The sequence below is a fragment of the Rhyacophila brunnea genome, unplaced genomic scaffold, assembly GCF_057557595.1.
Source record: "Rhyacophila brunnea isolate RB1 unplaced genomic scaffold, BYU_Rbru_1.0 scaffold_22, whole genome shotgun sequence".
Taxonomy (NCBI): domain Eukaryota; kingdom Metazoa; phylum Arthropoda; class Insecta; order Trichoptera; family Rhyacophilidae; genus Rhyacophila; species Rhyacophila brunnea.
Genome location: NW_028232882.1, coordinates 19,777,413 through 19,798,334, shown reverse-complemented (window position 1 = coordinate 19,798,334; position 20,922 = coordinate 19,777,413). Strand labels below are relative to the sequence as shown.

General features: G+C 32.6%; 2 protein-coding genes across 3 annotated transcripts; both read right to left on the bottom strand.

Annotated features, from left to right (window-relative positions):
• Manf (mesencephalic astrocyte-derived neurotrophic factor) lies at positions 1-7,018 on the bottom strand. 2 transcript variants are annotated; one of them, XM_085949779.1, is made up of 2 exons: positions 6,869-7,018; positions 1-3,358 (listed from the first exon to the last, which is right to left on the bottom strand). In XM_085949779.1, exons 1-2 carry the CDS (start codon positions 6,941-6,943, stop codon positions 3,185-3,187), a joined length of 249 nt encoding a protein of 82 aa, XP_085805905.1. In that variant the 5' UTR covers positions 6,944-7,018; the 3' UTR covers positions 1-3,184. The 2 variants fall into 2 exon arrangements, with proteins under 2 accessions (XP_085805905.1, XP_085805904.1); XM_085949778.1 differs by lacking the exon at positions 6,869-7,018 and adding an exon at positions 6,061-6,720 and having other exon boundaries at positions 1,125-3,358.
• A 7,974-nt stretch (positions 7,019-14,992) lies between these two features.
• On the bottom strand, positions 14,993-20,878 carry ATPsynF (ATP synthase, subunit F). The gene is made up of 4 exons (XM_085949592.1): positions 20,725-20,878; positions 20,422-20,520; positions 19,343-19,459; positions 14,993-15,173 (listed from the first exon to the last, which is right to left on the bottom strand). The coding sequence occupies exons 1-4, from the start codon at positions 20,801-20,803 to the stop codon at positions 15,145-15,147; spliced, it is 324 nt and encodes a 107-aa protein (XP_085805718.1). The 5' UTR covers positions 20,804-20,878; the 3' UTR covers positions 14,993-15,144.
• Between the last annotated feature and the right edge of the window lie 44 nt (positions 20,879-20,922).

Below are 20,922 nucleotides of genomic sequence, written 5' to 3'. Positions count from 1 at the left end.
TTCAATCAGTCATAGGACGTTTTTATTAGATATCAAAGTTCTTTTCTACAACACCACTTTCTTTCATATCATTTTAATTACCGCAGACAAACAAAAAAGTATAATTACTAAATTAATACAGAGACATTCAGCCAAACAGACGTTACGTTTCAACATTCACGGCAGCAATCATTTATAAGAATACAATAATTGTACTAGAGAAACATACAACATTGTACAATCAATGATCAGTACGTTTACCCTTTTTAACGCTTGAATAACATAAAAAGAGACAACTTGTTACACAAAGGAGCTTTTCACACTATTCTTATTGTCACTGGTACAAGAGAGATTTGAATTTTTTAAATGTTTTAATCATATTGCGATGAACAACAAAACTATATATCACAGAAAAATTACTAGTTGAATGAGACAGATTTATCAGATTAATAATATTAAATAGGAATGCAAGAAAAACGGTTGATTCTATTTAAAACAATATTACAGGTATAGTTATTTAAATCAGTGGTCTTCAACCGGTGGTCCGCAAGCCGGCGCTGGTCCGCGAAAGCTTTCATCCGACTATAATACCACAAACACGATTCGGATATTCCCACTAGATATTTTTGCCAATATACTGAAGTTTTAATTTTTTTTTTGAAATCCAAGAAATCTACTGATATCTGGGTGTTTTCCATACTCGTATCTATTTATATTAGTTATTATTTCTGGCTGTTACTGGTCCGCGAAATATTTCTATGTTCGCCGGGCCGCAGTTGTTGAAAAACACTGATTTAAATTACATGTATAGGGCATATTACAGATAAAACAATTATATTAATAAGTTCGCGATTAATGGAAATAAATATGTCCACTAGAGCGACCTATTGGGAAACAAAAAACAAATGACATTTAAAATACTATGTTAATCATAAAATTAATAAACATTTCGCACCGTGAGTGTAAAACCAAGGTAACTATGTCGTGAACTTGATAATGTAAAAGTGAAGTAACTGAAAGAACATGCAATATAATGTAGATATAAACCAAATATTATGGTTTTTTTTAGAAACTCTATTTCTTCTAACAAAACGAAGACTTCAAACCCTAATATATCCAAAATATGTCTTTTGCAGATACCTTGGTTTTACACTCACGGTGCGATATATGTACTTAGTGATGAGACCACAGAATGTATATTGTCAAATAGTCGCCATTATAAGGCAATGAAGTCAATATTATACATGGTTATCAAATGAAATGCATAATTTCTTTGGTTTTACAGTTTATTGGTTGCAGCCTTAATCAAATTAGTGAAACTGGTAATAGATTAATTCAATGTGATACAAAACTGTATAAGTGCAAACCATCTTTAAGTTAATTAAAAGAAAAATCACACAAAATCATACTAAGTTATAATCATCTATGACGTGTTCGAAATCATAAGCTTTTTTTTTCATAATTACATTAGTCTAATTCAAAACAATTTAAAAATAAGTACACACAATTTTTTAAAGAGCAAGTATCATACAGGCCATAAAACAATTTATAAAATATTAACTAAATGAGTGAACATAAATGTATTACAATGTTAAAACAATAAGAAAAAGACAAAAAATAACATACATAGTTAACTCATTATTAGTGCTGACACCGCGACTGGCGCGTTTGCGTTACCTGGCCATTCGATATAATTAACATGCTATTCTGTGTCTCATTATGGAATAATATGGATAATTACACATGACCATTTCCTCTCATTTATCGGAACTTGTCTGTACTTACTGTAATGTTTATTTGTTGAAACACTAATGACCGAGGTATAGATGTGTTAACTAAGTTGAGGTGAAGCAATACTCACACAGACACATTGTTTAAAAACAGAACATCAACGTATACGGATGTTGTTCTCTTTTCGCTATAAATAGGTGTAAGCAAGACAAACGGCTATTTCTCATAGACGTTGTGCAATGTCCGTTGCCTCAGAAATGCACCAATACACTCAATCTTTCGTATCTGTATTCGCTATGGCTTGCCTCAACTTTGGCTGCGAGACCTGTACCTGTCAATTTAGATTTATTCAATTTTAAATGAGTGAGAGTACACATTATATTTTCTTGTTTCATGGAGATAGATAATTAAGCAGAGTATAATATATAAGCATACAAAAGGAAACAGGTTTTAAATAAGTATTAGTATTGAATTAATAATTTAACTAAAAACTGACATTTATGTGGTACAACTCTAGTATAACGGTAGAAAAGTTTTTTTTGTTAATTCTACAATATTCAAGATATTTATTTTGAAAGCCTGCTATATCGGGCTATAAGCCAATCTTCAGAACGATAACTAATGTAAAAAATTCAACACTTGCAACTTGCAAATCATGTCAGAAAGAGAGGATGTATTATAACACTACATTTTGACGCAGGGTTTCGAATGTGTGAGTGTCCTACGAAACAATATAGACGAGCAATAGTGTGTGTTGCAACCTTGAAATACACCAATATTGAATGAGCGTCAGTGCATAAACCGAGAGCAGTTGTCAGAACGAAGAACAAGCGTATTCTTGACACGTGTTTAAGTTTATCTCAAATTCAACACTCGAGATCGGTCGCCTGTTACTCCACACCCGTTAGGCATTTCAGTGTTCCCATTATTTCTGAGTTCCCCGTATCTGTTTCGTTTCTTGTACACAACAGTGGCATAGTTTTATATTTCTATTTTTACATTATTTCTGTTACTATTTTATGTCACTAGATAAATAAATATAATGCAATAAAAGTACAGAGATGACCTATTTGATGTAGATGTAAACCTGTCGTAACATTCCTCTCTTGAAACTGTATTCACCCAAAGATATTATAACTCCGTAAAAGTAAATCTGTCTGGTGAAATAAATACAAGAATAAAGTATATGAAATTACACCAGTAATGTGTACTAGGAATGAGGCAGATAGACTTAAGATTTAACACAAAACACCCTCGCTTTCTGACATGACTTGCGACTTATAAATGTTCAATTTAATTTTTATAGTCTGAAATAGTCGTCAACATAAACAATGCGAGCATGTTGGAATTAACAAAAAAAAAAAAAATGTTTTAAAACCATCTAAATTTAGTAGGACAAAAGAATACAAAAAAAATAAATCGAGCACGAAAGGTAAAATTTTAATTGGTATGGGGGCACACTGAAGAAGTTAATTCAATGTGTCTCATTTTGCTTGTCGAGTAATTTTTTCATTTTTTTCCTCTCTAATTCTAATTTTTCTTTTTCCAGCAACAACACTTTGTTTTCCCGTTTCAGCAGCTCCTTTTCTAATTTAATATTTTCTTGCTCTTGTTTGAGTTTCAACGTTTCATTGATTAGTTTTTCCACCTGAAATTAGAACAAAAAAATAATTATCAATGCATAAATAATTAGCACTCTATAAAAGCAATTGAAAGATGTTGATGGTTCTTGAGATGGGTATGAAACGAACGACCTGAGTTTGTTTATTTATACAAGAACACAAAATTAAGCCACATACTGATATATCAACACATCGACACGGTGTGAGGGAGGTAACATAGTATTGTGTTTGGGAGGAATGTGACCAAACCATGCCTGTTCGATGTAAATTAATATTGTTCTCGTCTAAAGTGTGGTGGGAGCCCCCGAAAGACCGAGTTCAACCCATTTCCCTTTTTTAGCTGAATGGATGTAGTTCGTCTTGAATAACAGTGTACCGTGTTCGGTAAAAACCAAAATTATTGAAAAAAAAAATTGTAGGCATGGGGAGATATTCAGCACACTCCTAGCCCTTCGCCCATTCTATGTTAATGTATGACATTGAAATCTTGCATCCCTCTGACTGTCTGGTGGAAGGTAACCGAAGATGTACAGTCACGATACATTAAAACATTAATTCTAATAAACTATGGATGGGATATTCAGGAATAAAACAAAATGCATTTTTGTCAGCTGCTGGATCGAATACGTTATGATACATGCAGGCCTCGAAATAGACCAGAGCACAGTTTCTGTTCATGTCATCCTCGAGATTATAGCTCCGTCTCGTGGAAAAATTAAGTTGACCATCTCAGCTAGGTTGGCCACACAACAAACAATCCAACACACGTATTTTTATAAAATATGCATAAAATTATAAAAATGTTAATATTTTCGGAAAATTATCGAGCGTTCCGGTTCGTAAAATATTCCATTTCAAGCTCTGTATAAATGGCTTCAGAGACGGGCGCTCTGCCAACTGGGGCACAGTAGGTGCTACTGTAAACAAAATTCTGCCATAAACCATAATTAGCCAAAACAAAGAAAATTTGCTTTCAAGTTTCTACCGACCACATTATTTATTTTTACTGTCATTACGAAATATATTTAGATATTGAAATAATATTTCAATATTATGTTGCAATAGTGCAATTTAAAATGATTCAGCAAAAACATATTTTCTCATTGTAATTGATGTTGAAATAATTGACATTACACATTGCTGACAAAATATATTATAACCAATAGAAAAAATCTTTTTGAAAAAAGTAAGCCACCCCGGCAGGGAATCGAACCCTGCATCTTCTGGGTTGCCCGCGGGTTGCATGAAGAACGCTGATGAGTAGGTATTAAAAAGCCCAATAGTTAAAATTTGTCGCAATTAGTACATCGCCTTGTAGCATAGAGGTAAATGCAACGGACGGGGCATAAACCCAAGAGATGCAGGGTTCGATTCCCTGCCGGGGTGGCTTACTTTTTTCAAAAAGATTTTTTCTATTGGTTATAATATATTTTCTCAGAAAGTGTTTTTCAAAATTATGTATGTGCAATAATCAGAATGGTACATTCTTAAATCTTGTGAATTATTCGTTGAATAAAAGAAATAGTTAATTATAAATTACACATTGCGTTTAAAAACCAATATCTTGCCATCTTATGTAGTGTGTGACGACTTTGAGATATGGCAGTTTACGAACATATCCTATGAATGGTAGACTAACAATAATTAATGTCGACGTACTTTTGTCTTGTCAGTCAAGCTGCATGGGTGCGATATATCTAAAGGCCATAACGCACTGACGCGATACGCCAGAGTGGCAGTGCCGTATCAGTGAGTTTTGCACGCGGCTTGTCTCGTCATTGGGTTATGGCAAAAGATCAGTAATATAATATATTGACAAGATGTTGTTTACCGCTGAGTAGATGATTAATGTTAGCACCGATTTTGGCTCATACTTTCCACAATGGAGACATTTGACACTTGGATTGGAAAAAACTAAACATTTATTAAATGGGTTTATCGGTTGGTATTTGCCCACGATATTATTTTTCAATTTGTGTATGAGTCAGAGTATGAACCTAATAGGTTGAGCAAGTGGCTAATATCCATTTCTCGTAAAAACAAAATCTGTTAATACAAACCTCCACTCTGTGAAAGTCCATATTATGATACTATTAGTATCGAACATGGTCAAAAGAAAAAAAAGATAGAAATAAATCACCACATATTATAAATATTGTGTGTACGACACGTGTTTCATTTACACGGTTAGCTTTTTCATAAGTATGACCACTGAAATAAACATTTGAGTGTATATAGCGTTTGTTATAATTATTAAAAAGGAGCTATGGCTTATGGAAAAGGAATAATTGATAAAATTTCAAGTTGTAATCGAGTAGAAGGGGTGGGAATTTTTAATGGGAAAATAGTGAGTGGAGCAATTAGAGTTTAAAGGATGGACATCCAGATATTGGTCAATAAAATGAGTTAGAATAGGCTTTAAGCTAAATTCATATAGATTTTGATGTGTACACAATTTCAGACATTTAGTAATGCAATCAGGGCCATTCATTGGTCGGCCTATTGGTGTAAAACAATATGCAGCCAATGAGGTATCGATTGATTAGTATGGAATGGTTTGCATCCAATGAGATCTTATATCGCTATGATGAAGACAAGCCCAAACCGAAGGTGGGCAATGTACGATTTTCGTTTGTAAATACGGCTCTTTGAGTGCAGCAAAAAAAATCGAACTACATTAGATTAAAAACTTTATGTAACATATAATATTTTAGTTTAAACTTACTACCTATGTTTAATTGAATAATAAGTAATTATCCTAGAGTTCCGCGTGCATGTATTTTGGTTTAAGTTCTTCTATTCTTTTGATGAAATCAGTCTTCTCCAGGCACCCATCACAGTTTTCGTCCCAATCGTTCAGGATCTTCTTAAGATCGCGCACTTTCAGTTTCTTGAGATCGACGGACTTTAAATCTATCTGCTTGTCATACCGGAGGTCGCAGATTTGTGAATCTTTCTTTTTCAACTTTTCGCAAATTTTGACAGCAGGCATGGACCAACTGATTGGCTTCGATATTTCTCCCAGAATACCGGTAGCCGATTCTTCGAGGCCTCCCAGATAATAGCAGAACCGATTTTCTTTATTTTTACTTCCTTTACAAAACTTTTTAAATTCGGTTTCAATTTTTTTGGGGTCTTTCTTCACATCTTCGCTGAGTGACGAGGAAAATTTCTCTAGGGTTTTTATACAAACTTCACAGTCGCCTTCTTTTAAACTAGATGAACTAACAATGAATATTGAAAGAAATATGAATACACCGATTTTAACACTAAAATTTATTGAACAACGTGCCATTTTTTGAGATATTACCGGCAGGTCAAATTTTCTAAATTAAATGACAAGTGTGGAACTCGAAGCGAATGTTCTTTTAATATTACGTTGACAACCGACATGGCGAATTCTGATTGGTGCACGTGTGAGCACTAACGACGCCTAGGGGCCGACTTTATAACTAATGGAATTGACAGCGATAAGTAAAGAATAATACCCATACACCTCATGCTCAAAATACTAAAAGTAATTTTATTATACACACCTCTAAATTCATAACCTCTCTCCGAAGAGAGCGGATGTCCTGCGAGTCAACCTCTTTATTTTGAATGTTATCCATTCTGCAAAAAATATAAATTAGGGATTTTAGTTTCAGAATAACACAATATTATTGTTGTCAAAATTATGTTTCTGTGGGTGTTCTATAATGAACCCCATAGACGCATTTTGGATGTTCATGTTAGCGGCGTTAGTGCTAGCAAATTGCACAAAAAAAATAATTATGTTACAGAATAGAAAATATTTTAATACAAAAACAAAACTGAGTAATGTCCTTAACAAATACAGTCGTGACAATAAATAATTTATATAAATTATTATTTTCTAGTCGTCTGATGTAGGTACATCCGGGAAATTCAACAAATTAGAATTTTCCCTACAAATATCTGGCCACACTGGTAGGTTCATAGACAATATACCTACAAATTGTATGCAGAGAAAGTAAACCGGAAATGGTTTGAAATTTGATCACTGTTCCATTGAAAATTAACTCAGCCGTTAGAAATGGTTTGATATCTTCGCCCCAAAAGCAAAAGAGCACATCTGCAATTGTTACGGTTTTGAGTTACGAATGCAGTTTTCTTCGTAATTTTTTTCTCTACATTATGGGCAAAATGGCATTTGTGAAGCAAAACCCATGAATTCACAATTGAGCAAAGAAAATAAAGATTACTTGTGTACTTATTTGTAAACTGATCTTCATTTTTAATGTAAGTATAGAAAAAAAAGTAACACGTACGCGATTTTAGGGACTAGGTATGTGCAATGTTTACAAAAATAATAAGTATGGGAAAAAAGTAACAAGTGTAATTATTTAAAAGTGAGTAAGGTCCTTTGTACTTACAAAAAAAATTTTGTTGCAGAAAAAGGGCACTTGTAAAATTTTAAAAACATGTTGGCAGCGGACAAAGGAGGCCCAAATAAATTTTGGAAGATCACAATAAGCGTAAAGTGGACGCTTGCATATCAAAAGATAAAGCTAGAACGTTATTCGATGACATTTTTAATCTTTCACTTTTGTTTTACATGCGGTCCTCTACACTCCATGCTCACAAGTATCGAGTTTTTATTACACGAGAAAGTTTGGTACATTCAATTTTACCATTCATGACCAAGCATTAAAAGAAGGATTATGCTACATTTAGAATTGTGACGTTAAAAAACAAACGTGGCCATCTCCAGTCAAAGACTTTTTTGTTATTTTTGGTTGGTATGATTGCTTGTGTTGTTTTATAATACTATAATAATATTCAGTTCAGACATGGCTATCTCCTCAATTTCTGCTTCAAAAATTCAAATAAAAGATGTGATTTTTTTCAAACTTAGGCATCTCCATTGATTTTTTTATATCAAACGTGGTCACATTCGTCTTGGCCAATAACGACGTAGCACTTTTTCAAAATGGCCAATCATGTCGTGGCATTTTATCAAGATGGCCCCCATCAGCACAAAGTTTTCTCTGTGTATAAGGTGTGCTCTTCAAGTTTTTAAGCGAAATAATAATTGTCTAAGAATGGAAAATAATCCAAATAAAGTTTATATCGTGAGGTGTTCATATTAATATGTTAGACATTTACACCATAGAAGTTTACTTGAAGAATTTATTTTCATTTTATTTATATTTTGTAACGGAGATTCTAAACTACAAATGATCTTTATATTACCTACCTAACGAATTTTATCAATTTAATATGTTCGATTGTCGTGTAGTGGTCAATTATAAAAAGCTCTTATCAAAAGTAATTTTTAAAAACTTGTCATAGGTACGTATATAAATGAACTAAATGGCTACCTATTTACGAAGCATTCCTTATATTTTGTACATTTAAAATGAATGAATACGAATTTGTATTATTGTAGACAATGATAGGAGGTTAGAATTTCATAACAAGTTGACGTTTCAATAAATATGTTTCTATTTTAGAGACTAATATGTTATGAATTAATTTTAAGTACTGGCAACACTAATTAGTCGTCAGAAAAGCGTTTCCGTGGACATTTACCAAACGGTCCCAAACCAAACGGTTCCATTTCGTTTGTTTGATCCAGGTTGAATAATACAGACTTATTAACCGCGTTGTGGCCACATCAAAAATGCTTTTCTGTACTTATGCCAAATTGAAGTCAAATGACATTTTTGAATTTCACAAATCTTTTTATAAGCATTCAAAGAAAACTGAGCAGCACAATTTTATACTGTAATATATTAAAACAACAAATACTGAAAGAAGTATTTTGTTAATTGCGATTTAAGAGTGTCAAAACGAATTGTAAAATGTGGAAAAATGATAAGTCAAATAGACCCTCAGCCAATACCACCGGGAGGTGGTATTGGCTGAGGTGATATACTCCCGAATACACCAGCCAAGTTAACCGACGTCAACAATTTTCTGAATAAATATTACGATAAAGATTGGCAAAATAAATTCGAGCAGTTAAATTATTACAAAAAGTTTTAATCTCAAGCAATTTACCAATGAGGTTAGACACCAATGAAGTAGTAATTGATGATTCAGAAGAAGTTTTTGACTTTGTTTAGTGATTTAATATCATAGGTTAGTTTTTGTACTGATTTGCTTTTTTCTAATTCAATTAAGTACTTTATTATTCTTTATTCTTAAAATAGAATTAGTGTTTGATATCATTGTCTCGAGTATTTTACTCTTTATTAATGTAAACTTATTCTCCTTTCTTGTCATTGCCTCATGTTTAATTTTCTGTAGAGTTTATTAAGATATATCATTCGAATTGTAAACTAATTTGAATATGTAAACTAAAACATTAATTATTAAATAAACTGTTTTTCAATAGAATACATAATATGAACGTTTAATTTAACACAACCCTGTTTATTAGAATACAAAACAAACCGATCGAATACAAAACAAAACTTTCCATTTCCAATAGTATTTATTTCAAACCTGGTCAAATTCAGATGATACAAAACAAACATAGCCATCTCCAACATAAAATCGTAAATATCTTGTTTGTTAAGGATTCGCGATTATTGAGTATTGTTTAAATCGTATTTTTTAAATAAAATATAATCATAAATTAGGAAATTATTAACTCACGGGTACAAATTAACCACAAAAACAAAAAAGTTGATTTACTCAGTTTCACTTGTGATGGAGATGGCCACGTTTGTTTTTTGGCGTCACAATTAGAGTCACGGTCATTGTGATTCTGATGAAGTTGGAACAGTTTTATTCACTCATTTAAAAAGCCTCCCGTACTCTGTTAAGCATGTTCCCTTTTTTCTGACTCATGCGGTGGCCAAAATAGGAATCGTTTTATAGCTGTTATACTAGTGTACCTATATTGTGTAAAACACTACGTTGGAAACTATCAACCTTAAATTCCTGGAGACTGGTCATTCTCAAATAGACGTGGACAGCATACATAGTAGTATCGAGAATTAGAGTCACGGTCATCGTGGTTCTAATGAAGTTGGAACAGCTTTATTCACTTATTTAAAAAGCCTTCCTCATTCTGTTAAGCATGTTTCACTTTTTTCTGATTCATGTGGTGGCCAAAATAGGAATTGCTTTATTATAGCTGCTCTACTATTGCATATTGTGAAAAACACTATGTTGGAAACTATCGAACCTAAATTCCTGGAGACTGGTCATTCTCAAATGCAAGTGGCCAGCATACATAGTAGTATCGAGAAGATAAAAAATGTATTTCTATTTACTCACCAGAAGAATGGCCTACACTGATTATACTGGCCAGGCATAAAAAACCGTTGAATGTGATTCAATTGACTTTTAGTGATATTTTTGATCTAAAACTGCTAAAAATTAAAACCATCCAAGGTAACACGGACAACGTATCTTGGATGAAAATAAAATGGATAGGTACGATGACTGAAAAACGAACCGCTGAAAATATTCGTTAAGACGTCGTACCTATGACGAAACAGAGTTCATCGAGATTTCAGCTCTTTCCATTCTTACTCCAAGAAAGAGAGGAAGGCATGCATTATCAACACAACCCGAAAACTTTCTAACGCCAAAATACAGCCAAGAAATTCTAATAAGCCCTTTAAAATTGCGAGACCTTCTGAAACTGTGCAGTGATCGAGTTATTCCTCGCAATTATCATGCATTTTGGGAAGGATTACGACAAAGCAATACTGAACCCGATGCCTCTGAGGATAATGAACTTGATGACTGAACTGCTCTTAATTTCTTTACCTACTTATATTTATTTTGTAATGCATGTTCTTCATAAATTCTTTGTCTTACACTAATAAAAAAATATTTAAAAAAAACACAAATATTCATTTTCACTTAAATATTATGAACTGAAACCTATATACCAATTTAAGAACACTGAGTTTGAATTTTAAGTATTTAACCTCAGTAGATGAATGAATAACTGCTTCAAATTCATAAATGCATATAGGAAAAAGGTAACATGTGACTTAAAATCTCTTAAAAATCAAAAATCGACAACTTATAAAAAAAATAAAAATTGCATTGTAATCTTGAGTAATTATGTCACCTGTGTTCTAAATTTCATTTCAAAATATTAAGTAATAACCTCTCCACAATTTTTTTTCAAAAACACTTAAAATGCGTTTTTCTTAAAACTCAATTCATGCACAAGTGCCCTTTTGCTTTTGGGGCAGTGTTGCCATATTTTGAAAGTGAAATTATAGTACGGTGCCTTCAAAATTATAGTATTTCGGCAAAAAATATAGTACGCGTTGAGTGACGAATAATTTTCTACATTTTCAGAAAAATAAACGTGGGGTAATTAACGTCTTGTTTTTTTTAGACAAAATATCCATGAAGGTTACGTCTTGTTTTTTTAGACAAAATTCAAATGTTATGTCAATGGCTTCCAAACTTTATGTTACCACACCTCCCTTCAAAAAAATCTGATCTAGGCGCCCCCCCCTTATTTCATTAAATAATACAGACACCTTTTTAAATAGTCAACAATGTACCTACTTACGAATACAAAAATGAAAAAAAAAATAAACAAATGATGAATAAAAAAACAAATAAAAAAAAATTACTACTAAAATTACATTAATTTTTGACGAATTTGCTTGTTTATTAGCACAATCAATTTCAATAGTAGTCAATCCAAATTCATCGTCGTTCATTGACAAATGGATTCTATCATGGACCCCATATCCCGAAACGGACCCCCCTGGTCAGGATTTTTCAACCACATATTTAAAATATTTAATAGCTCCGAAACAAAGCAGCTATTAATAAAATAATGTGGAAAGTGCATTAGCAAACTAACCAAGAACTCTAGCGTAGAAATCATTTAAAAATAATGGAGACGTGGCGAACTTTCTTTTTGTCATTTTGATTTCCTAAGCTCTAATTTTTTATGAATGCCTTTACTTTGTCGTTTTAAATCGGTGAATGCATTAGTGGTCCTTGGATTGATTTATTCACTCAATTTTTTTTAAATTTAAACCAAATAGACAAGTTTAAAAACAAAATTATCTTTCCTAAACAAATTTGCCTCATATTTCAACATTTTGATTAATTTGACCCTTTTATTTTACGAGATAGTCATTGCGGTTTACAATAGTATAGAAGTGAGGGATTATAAAATTAGTCTCCATATTTGCAGAAAGGTTTGGAGACAACCTTTTATAGGACTGTTTTTTTGTGTAGTTTATAACTAGCGACCGTTTTATAAACTACGCATTTGCAAACTGCAAACCTGTGGCTACATTAATTGTGTTAACCTTTTGCGTCTTCCTTTGCAACACTCCGCGCCTCCCAGTTTGGAAATCGCTGTGTTAAGTAATTAACATCACCTTTTTTTAGACATGGGGATTTTTTTTTTTTTGCTTCTCACGGATTATTTTGGCGTTGTTTTTCTTCTATTGGCAACTTTTTTCCCGATTTATCAAAATTATAGTATTTTGGGCGTACTATACCTGTTTTATATCGTACATAGTACGCAGACGAAAATTATAGTACAAATACTATAATTATAGTACGAATGGCAACACTGTTTTGGGGCGAAGATATGAAACGTCAAACCAGTGTTGCCAACCGTACTATAATTATAGTTTTTGCACTATAATTTTCGTCTGCGTACTATGTACTACATAAAACAGGTAGATACGCCCAAAATACTATAATTTTGAAAATTCGGAAAAAAAAGTTGGCAATACAAAACACAGTTGAAAATGTCCCTCTGAGGCGGACGAAACCGGTCTTAATTTATTGATTAAAAGTGGAATAAGTACTACAAAAAAATTGCGTTTTATTAAATTAAAGCAACAATAAAAAAGGCCTTTTGTCTAAAAATACGAGATAATAATATATTCAAAATGCTTTTAAACGAATGGGTATGTAAGTATTTCAATCGATGGAAAATGACAGCAGAGCCAGACTAATTATTAAATTATTATTATAAACAGTGCTGCCAGATGAAATAAATTATTAAGACATAATTTCAGCAAATTTGAAAAATCTTGGAGTAGACTTTAAATTAAACATAGTATATATATATCGTTCTCTCATGATTGAGGATCGTGACCACTTTGAAATTCTGTCATCTTTTGAGAAACCAAAACTTTCCACGCTTCTCGATCCTCTGTTTCTCTCATGGCAGATTAACGGCTGCTCCCAGTCAGCTCCTACACTACTTGGTCGCTTTTCCTCTGCTTAACCTTCCCTGGAGATTAACCAAAACTACCAGTCTCTTCAGTCCGCATTGAACAATATGTCCCTAAAATCTGCAGAATGCATGTCAAGACACTGTTGAGAGCCGTTCCTTTATCTGTACTCTGTCCAAGATATACAAAGTATTCAGCACTAACACCACATTTCGCATCGATCAAGCATCATTTTCGTGGCAATGAAATTCCCCGATCCTTCCATATAGTGGTAAGATGTGTCAGCATTTTTCGTAATCTGTGTGCGCCTTCCTATCTCTGCTTCACATCCGTCTATTCTACTAATGGTCGATCTCAGATATAGAAATTCGGCCTCTATTTCTAGGTTTCCGAGTATACTTGCTGCTGCTAGGTTAACCTGATCAATAACCATTAACTCGGGCTTTATTCCTATTATAGATTATATAGAGGTCGTGTAGCAGCTTGGTGAGTCTCTTTCATCAGCTGTGATTAGCATGGTATCATCTGCGAATTTTAAGTTCTTTATTTTCTGACCGCAAATTGTTATTCCGCCCTGCGAAAGACCTACGGGCCTCAGCATAATATGCTCTCCATGCATATAGAATAACTGGGGATATAAACCACATACCTGACAGACTCCCTTTTTGGTTCGGATACTCTCAGAAAATGCACTATTTACTCTTTACCTTTGTGACTATTGGGTACTGTTCGGTTATTAGGAATACAGCGGAAAACACATTTTGAAAAGAGCGGATAAACTGGATTATTTGCTAGGTTAACCTAACCAAACCTAAACTAACAAATAATCCAGTATATCGGGTATTTTCAAAATATGCTTTCCGCTGTATTCCTGATAACCGAACAGTACCGACTATTGTTATATAGGTTTTTGATGAGACAGGTAAGGTGCGCTCTAACTCCTATTTCCAAAAGTACCTTTCACACAGTCGAATGCCTTCTGTTTCCAACGAAGTATGACAATATTGTTATAATCCCATTAATTAATTTGATAAAAATATTATAAAAGAGAACTTTTTGAAATCTAAATATCAGTAGATACGATTCTCTTCGTGTTAGGTCGATAAAACATTGATGCTATTGTATAATGTTTTTCATCAATATTTTAAATTTCACACCAGTGTTGTCAATTGTACTATAATAATTGTGGTATTTTAATTTTCTCTGCGCTTTATGAAAAAGGTATAGTACGCCAAGATAACTATAATTTCGCCATTTCTGTACTACATATAACTTTTGTGTGTGAAACACTATAATACCGAATTTGACATTGGAGATGATCATAATGTGTAAAGGGGAAAAAAAGGCCAAAAGTTCTATCCAAAATGAAGATGTTGACTTTGATTGTAAATAGAATTCCATAAATTTACCAGTAAGGTTTTGTCTTTAATCTGGAATGGAATTTCTTGAATTTGTGTGTAAAATATCATAATAAAGTGTGAAATGCGAAAATTAATGAAAGGCTGGTTCGATCACGTTACTACATAATCATTTATTTCAGATTTTATTAATCATTTAATTACAATAAACATTTGCAAGAATAAAATCAAAACAGCTTCATAAATGGAGACATTCTCACAGCTATGATGGTTGATGTACAGCGATTGAGGATGTAGAGTTTAGTGGTATTTGTAGTTCCTGTGGTGCTCTGAAAATGAAAATAAAAAAAATTAAACACCATGCAGAGCGGTTTTTCCCAATTGCCAGTCAGCAAATAGTATTGTCACCCACTTTAAAATGCATGTCAAAAATTCCAAGCAAATTGTCATTCACAAAACTAAATATACAAATATTATTTATTATTCATCTAATGCCACTCTGGTGTACAGATATAAAATACAAATATTACTTCTGCTTTGAACATCACAAAAATCACTTAAATTATTATTTTCCAGATTTATAGTAACACTTATAATAGACGACTAACTAACTAAAGCCTGCAGTAGTAATGCTGCACAGAAAAGACTCCCTGAGTTTAACACTTTACGGTCCGGTCACGCCACATTGGCGTCCTTTGCAAGCCGAACGTTACGATCCGGTGACGCCTACGTGGCGTCCTCACATAGGCATATCTTTACTGTGAAAAATAAATATGAAATTTAATATTTGGTTGCAAGATCTATCGACAGATGGTTGAATGACATGTGCAAGAAGTAAAAGCATGATGGAAAAAAAATATTTCGGGGTTTTTACAGAGATGGCGGACGTAATACCATTCAGTATTTTTTTTGTACCTATACAATTTTTTTTATTAGTTACAAGCCCATTTCTAGACGGCTGAATCACGAGACGTAAACAAAAACGGTAATAAACACTCAATGTTATATTCCAGTGTCATCACTTCAACTTCGAAATTTAATTGTCGACCCTTTTCAGTGGTAGTCACCCATTTATGAACCTGCATTCTTTTTTTTTTAAATGAACGCGATTTTTCGCTATGTCAAATTGTCATTAATGGTTTATTACCCATGAAACATCCACCCACCATGCTTCATCATCCATGATAGAAATCTTAACTTGAAAATGAGAATAGTTATAAATGTGAACTTGTATCGCGTTGTCATTTTCGTTCGCTTTTTTCGGGAGATTATTGCTTGTGTAACTGCATAAATAATAGCTATTATTATTTATATTGCACTAATTTCATTGAAAAAATAATTAATCTAAGTATATTTCAGCTAGGATATATATTTTTTATTAGTTTTATCTCCAAAAAAACTTTTTAAAATGGAGGACCATTCGTTTTTAAACAGAGGAAAACTATGCGGATTGTATGTCAGATATTCCCAGTGACTGAAGATATCGGAGATTTTAGTGTAATTTTCAATCACAATCAAATATTTCCGGGGATTTCCGCAACTAATAAACGTTTAAGAAGAAAGTATAAAGTGTGTTCCTCACATAAACTTCGAAAAGAAACTATTTACATGTCCAAAGAGTGTAAAGTACCTCTACATCTACATATTGGTAATTGGTTTTCTTCGTATAATTTTAAAAAAAGTGTATTAGTTGTTAGTTCATTTTACATTCATAGTTTTATAAACTATTTCAAATAATTTCAGCTTTAGTGTGATAATAATTATTTCGTGCCTAGCCAGTTATCTAAAGGTATTATCCATAAGATTGAGTGTTGATTCAAATATTTTTGTGGAATGTAGATGTTTGTTTTACAATTCTATTGCTCATAGATTTTGTTATATGAATTTTTTACGCACGCCTCTGCACTGTTATTGAATTGTCTCGATTCCTACAATAATACCAAATTGTAATAAACGGTGGGAATGTATATGCATGCATTTTATTTATTTGAATTTACTCGAAAATATGCACGCCACTGCACTGCCTCAGCCATAAAACCCATAAAACCAATAAATCAGATTAGTGTTCGTTCGGGAATGAATGTGCATTTATTTTTAAACACTTCACAGTTTGTGTGAAGTCTTTGTTATTTTATTATATTTGATAATCAGAGACATGAGTAGTAGCGCTAAAAATGAATTGATACGTATTCTATAGCGGTGTAAAACATTTTGTATTTGAATATTTTATTACATTTTTAAATTAAAAAATAATATATTGTGATTGCTTTATATCAATAGGCTGTTTCCTTTACATTATATTTAACAAATTGAACTAATCTAATAACATATAATAAACAATTTACGAAAATTTACAAATTATATACTTTACCTTTATGGAACGCGGGCCAGAGGTTGACAAGTGTTAAATAAATGACACAATTTGATGCATTGATATATTTTAAGTATTTTCTGAAAATTTTATTGAAATATATCAATAGGTTCAAAAGTTATATCATTTTTAACTTCGCGATCGAAATTTGTTGATTTTCATTAAAAAATACCGGATATTGGCGTAGGTTCTTCGCGAAAATTCGCGGACCGTATAGTGTTAAGATTGTAATCCAGTCGTGTCACAGAAGTCAATCAACAAACATCAATCAAAAACAGTTCTGTGTATTAATTAATTCTGACTCCACATCTCAAAAACATAAACTTAATAACCACACAACTACAAATTGGTGATCCCCTAAATTAAATCAACGGCTACAGATTTTCAAGTACTTTCCACTGAACTCCCTTTTTACATGTTTTTTTTTTACACGATTTCGAAATAACACGGTGCAAAGCCATCAACTCTGAATGCATGTTGGAGAATTGTTAGGTTTGATTTTTTAAGTATTTTAGTGTATACTTTTTTTACATGTTTTTTTTAACACGGTATCGCGAGGAACGTATCTACCGTGTAAATTGGGAGTCCAGTATATTCATATTGTGAGAAGACTTTTTCGGCCACGTCAGTAATGAAAATTAAATAACAGAATGAATGTCAATGCAGCGCTTCGTCTCTAGGTAACAACACTGAAACCAAGGTTTATGGTTATCAAATTATTCTAGCAATGATGCAGCTGCAAATTTATCATAATTATTAACAATTAATTTATTTAAAGATCGAACTAGTATCAAGATCAAGATTTAAAAACAAAGTTTTTCTCCTGTTTTCTAAATATAACATTTGAGACTGAATATACATAACATAGATCAGAAAAATTGTAGATTTTTTTTGGATCGAGCGGCATTCATACACACATTCATCGCTTGCCAGATGAGTGTTTGTACCAATTAAGGATATTTCTTTTAGGTATGATTCTGAGGCTCCTCCAATACATACTATATGTATTTGAAGTAATAAATTGATTTAATATTAAAATTCATTGCATTGAAGTCAGAATAAATGTTGAAAAATTCTGGTTATCAAAAAGCATCAAAGAAAACCTTCTATGGAGACAAACCGAAAATATATGAAAGTGAAGTTGTTACTAAACCAAATGATTAAACTAATTGCAAGCTATTTCGCATTACACTAATTTTAAGCAATTTCACAGCTATGCATTCTGAGAATTATTTTCCAAAATGACATTGTAAAAACATAAAAAAACAGGTTTTAAACACCGACAATGATTTTGTGGTTTTGCGTCAGCCTTATAATGTCGTGGTCCTGGGTCTGGTAAATTCAAATGTGTGTTTGGACCCAGAGACTAAACCTAATAGGTTGAGCAAGTGACTAACATCCATTCCTCGTAAAAACAAAATTCTGCTAATACAACCTCCACTCTGTGGACGCCTATATTATGATCTTCTTAGGATCGAACCAGGAAAAAAAATGTCATCATTTAGATGGAACGACCACGTAAAATCGATGGTGGCCTGTTTCGAAATGTTGTTATGTATTGTCATTTAAAAAAATGTTTTACGATTTTAGCATTCACGCAAGTCATTTTAATCTCAATGTATGTCTGCAAATAAATTCACTTTCGAAACTGTTGCATTGTTGATTTTAAGAATGGTTTTTCTGATTTTACATGATTGTTCATTGACATATCATAATTATATTAGGTCACCATCACATCACATTCATGACAAATTCACGTTTCAAAGATTATCTTAGCAATATCAGCACATTTAATAAATCACAGATTTGACTTGACATGCATGAATCTAAAATTGTGTTTGAAATGTCTAAATACTTGGGATTTCGAGAGATGCGGGTGATAATCATGAAGTTTGCTACAAATGAATCTGAATGCGATTTAATTAAGTAATTTAATCATAATTCTTAGTAACATTTGCTTGAGCTTCACTTTCATATAATATGTCCTCTTCAACTATTAGAGAGAAGTCTTTGTATGAACCTCAAAGTATTGTCCAGACACTAGGCTGTTATCATGTTATTTTTTTACCCAAATGACACTCATTTAACTGGACAAAATTAATGATAGAACAGTGTAAAGATACTAACGAATCTTTCCGTAGTTGATAATGTAGAAGAGACCCATGGCGGCTGTAAGGGCCTGGACGTATGGAGCAATTCCTGCACGCCTGGGCTGTACATACTTATGCTGCCATCTCCAGAATCCTTAAAAACAATAAAAATGTAAAAATTTCAACACAGCATGCTGCTCTTCCCTTATCAGACATTTTGGTCTAATATCCAGGATTACCATCAGCGGTTGAGCAATGGCCCACCCATCAGAGTCTACCAACTTTAATGAATTCAGAGATACATTTTTCTTGGAAAACCTCCAGGTTATGTCGAATACGCTATTCTTCTCCTTTTTGTATGGGCCCATATATCCTACACAGCATCTTCGTCTTGAATATATTGAGCACACGTCAATGGCGAAGGTAGGCTGTGGAGATCCGAGATAAATAGTGCACACTAAACTTTGTCAGTCAGTGTTTTTTAGGTCCTTTGAAGACGAAAGTATTGATACTTGATATTGTATTGAAACAAAACTATTGGTTTAAAAGTTAAAAGTTTTTTCCTACCAATTATCGATAATGTGAAATCAAAGCATGTATCGGTTGTCATTGTTTTTTATCCTTTGCCCAGTTATTCATTATCAAGTAGCCATTTTTCAGAGATTTTCACAGATAAATTATAGATTTACCATTATAAATTATTTGTTGAATAAAGGTGTTACAATACGCTAATATTAAATTTGACATATCATTCAGCATTTTTTAAATACTGCAAAGAGTTTAGTTCCAAATTCAAATAGTGGATAATTTATGTCGGTATATTATCTATAAAACAGTCAGTTTATTATTGATAATAAACTCAAATAGTAGTCTATTTGAGTGTTAAATAATGTATTTTAAACTCTTATAGTTCATAAAGTGTAGAACCCATAAGATTAAAGAGTCGGTTCAAGTTCTCACTTAAACATTGGTTGGTTATCATGATTACAAGCTCATTGGTATGGCATGTCAAAAAAGTAAGTAATTTAATCTGCACAAATTGAACAAGCACCTACCAAAACGAAATATCTTGTAATATATTTGGATAATAAGCTAGAAGATAAAGTAAAAAATTACCTCTGCTGAAGAGACCAGCGATTGATTGCGGAGACTTATTACGACGACCGAACCATGATCCAATTTCGGATAACTTCAGTTGACTGAAGGGTTTATCAACTGAAAATAAATACAATTGTCTCGTGAAAATAGCGTTATGAGAGCACAGATTAAAACGGTGGAGCAGTGTCAAAATTTTGAAGTGTAAGTCAATGTTCCATTGACAACCCGAAATTACATAACTTTTGAATAAGATTTTGACGAAATGTCGAAAAATATATATGCTCTTGAGGCATTTTATTTGAGAATAAATAATTTACTGACCTTTTCCATAATAACGAGCTGGGTCATAAGGACCGTGAACACTTGGATTATATTCTTTGGGATAATCACCGAAACCCATGATTTATCGGGAGAAAAACGGAATATGGCAGAACAGGATGGTGCTGCCAACAGAACAGACAAATTTTGATGAACTAGTGAGTTTACTTTACAGTATAGCCAACATAAGAAAATATTTAA

Bases quoted from the DNA above. Each gene is read 5' to 3' on its own strand.
- Manf (XM_085949778.1), bottom strand. From the start codon at position 6,627: ATGGCACGTTGTTCAATAAATTTTAGTGTTAAAATCGGTGTATTCATA.
- ATPsynF (XM_085949592.1), bottom strand. From the start codon at position 20,803: ATGGGTTTCGGTGATTATCCCAAAGAATATAATCCAAGTGTTCACGGT. The intron at 19,460-20,421 runs GTAATTTTTTAC...ATTGTTTTTAAG, and splicing joins CGCTGGTCTCTTCAGCAGAG to GATTCTGGAGATGGCAGCAT. The intron at 15,174-19,342 runs GTTAGTATCTTT...TTTCATTTTCAG, and splicing joins TATCAACTACGGAAAGATTC to AGCACCACAGGAACTACAAA.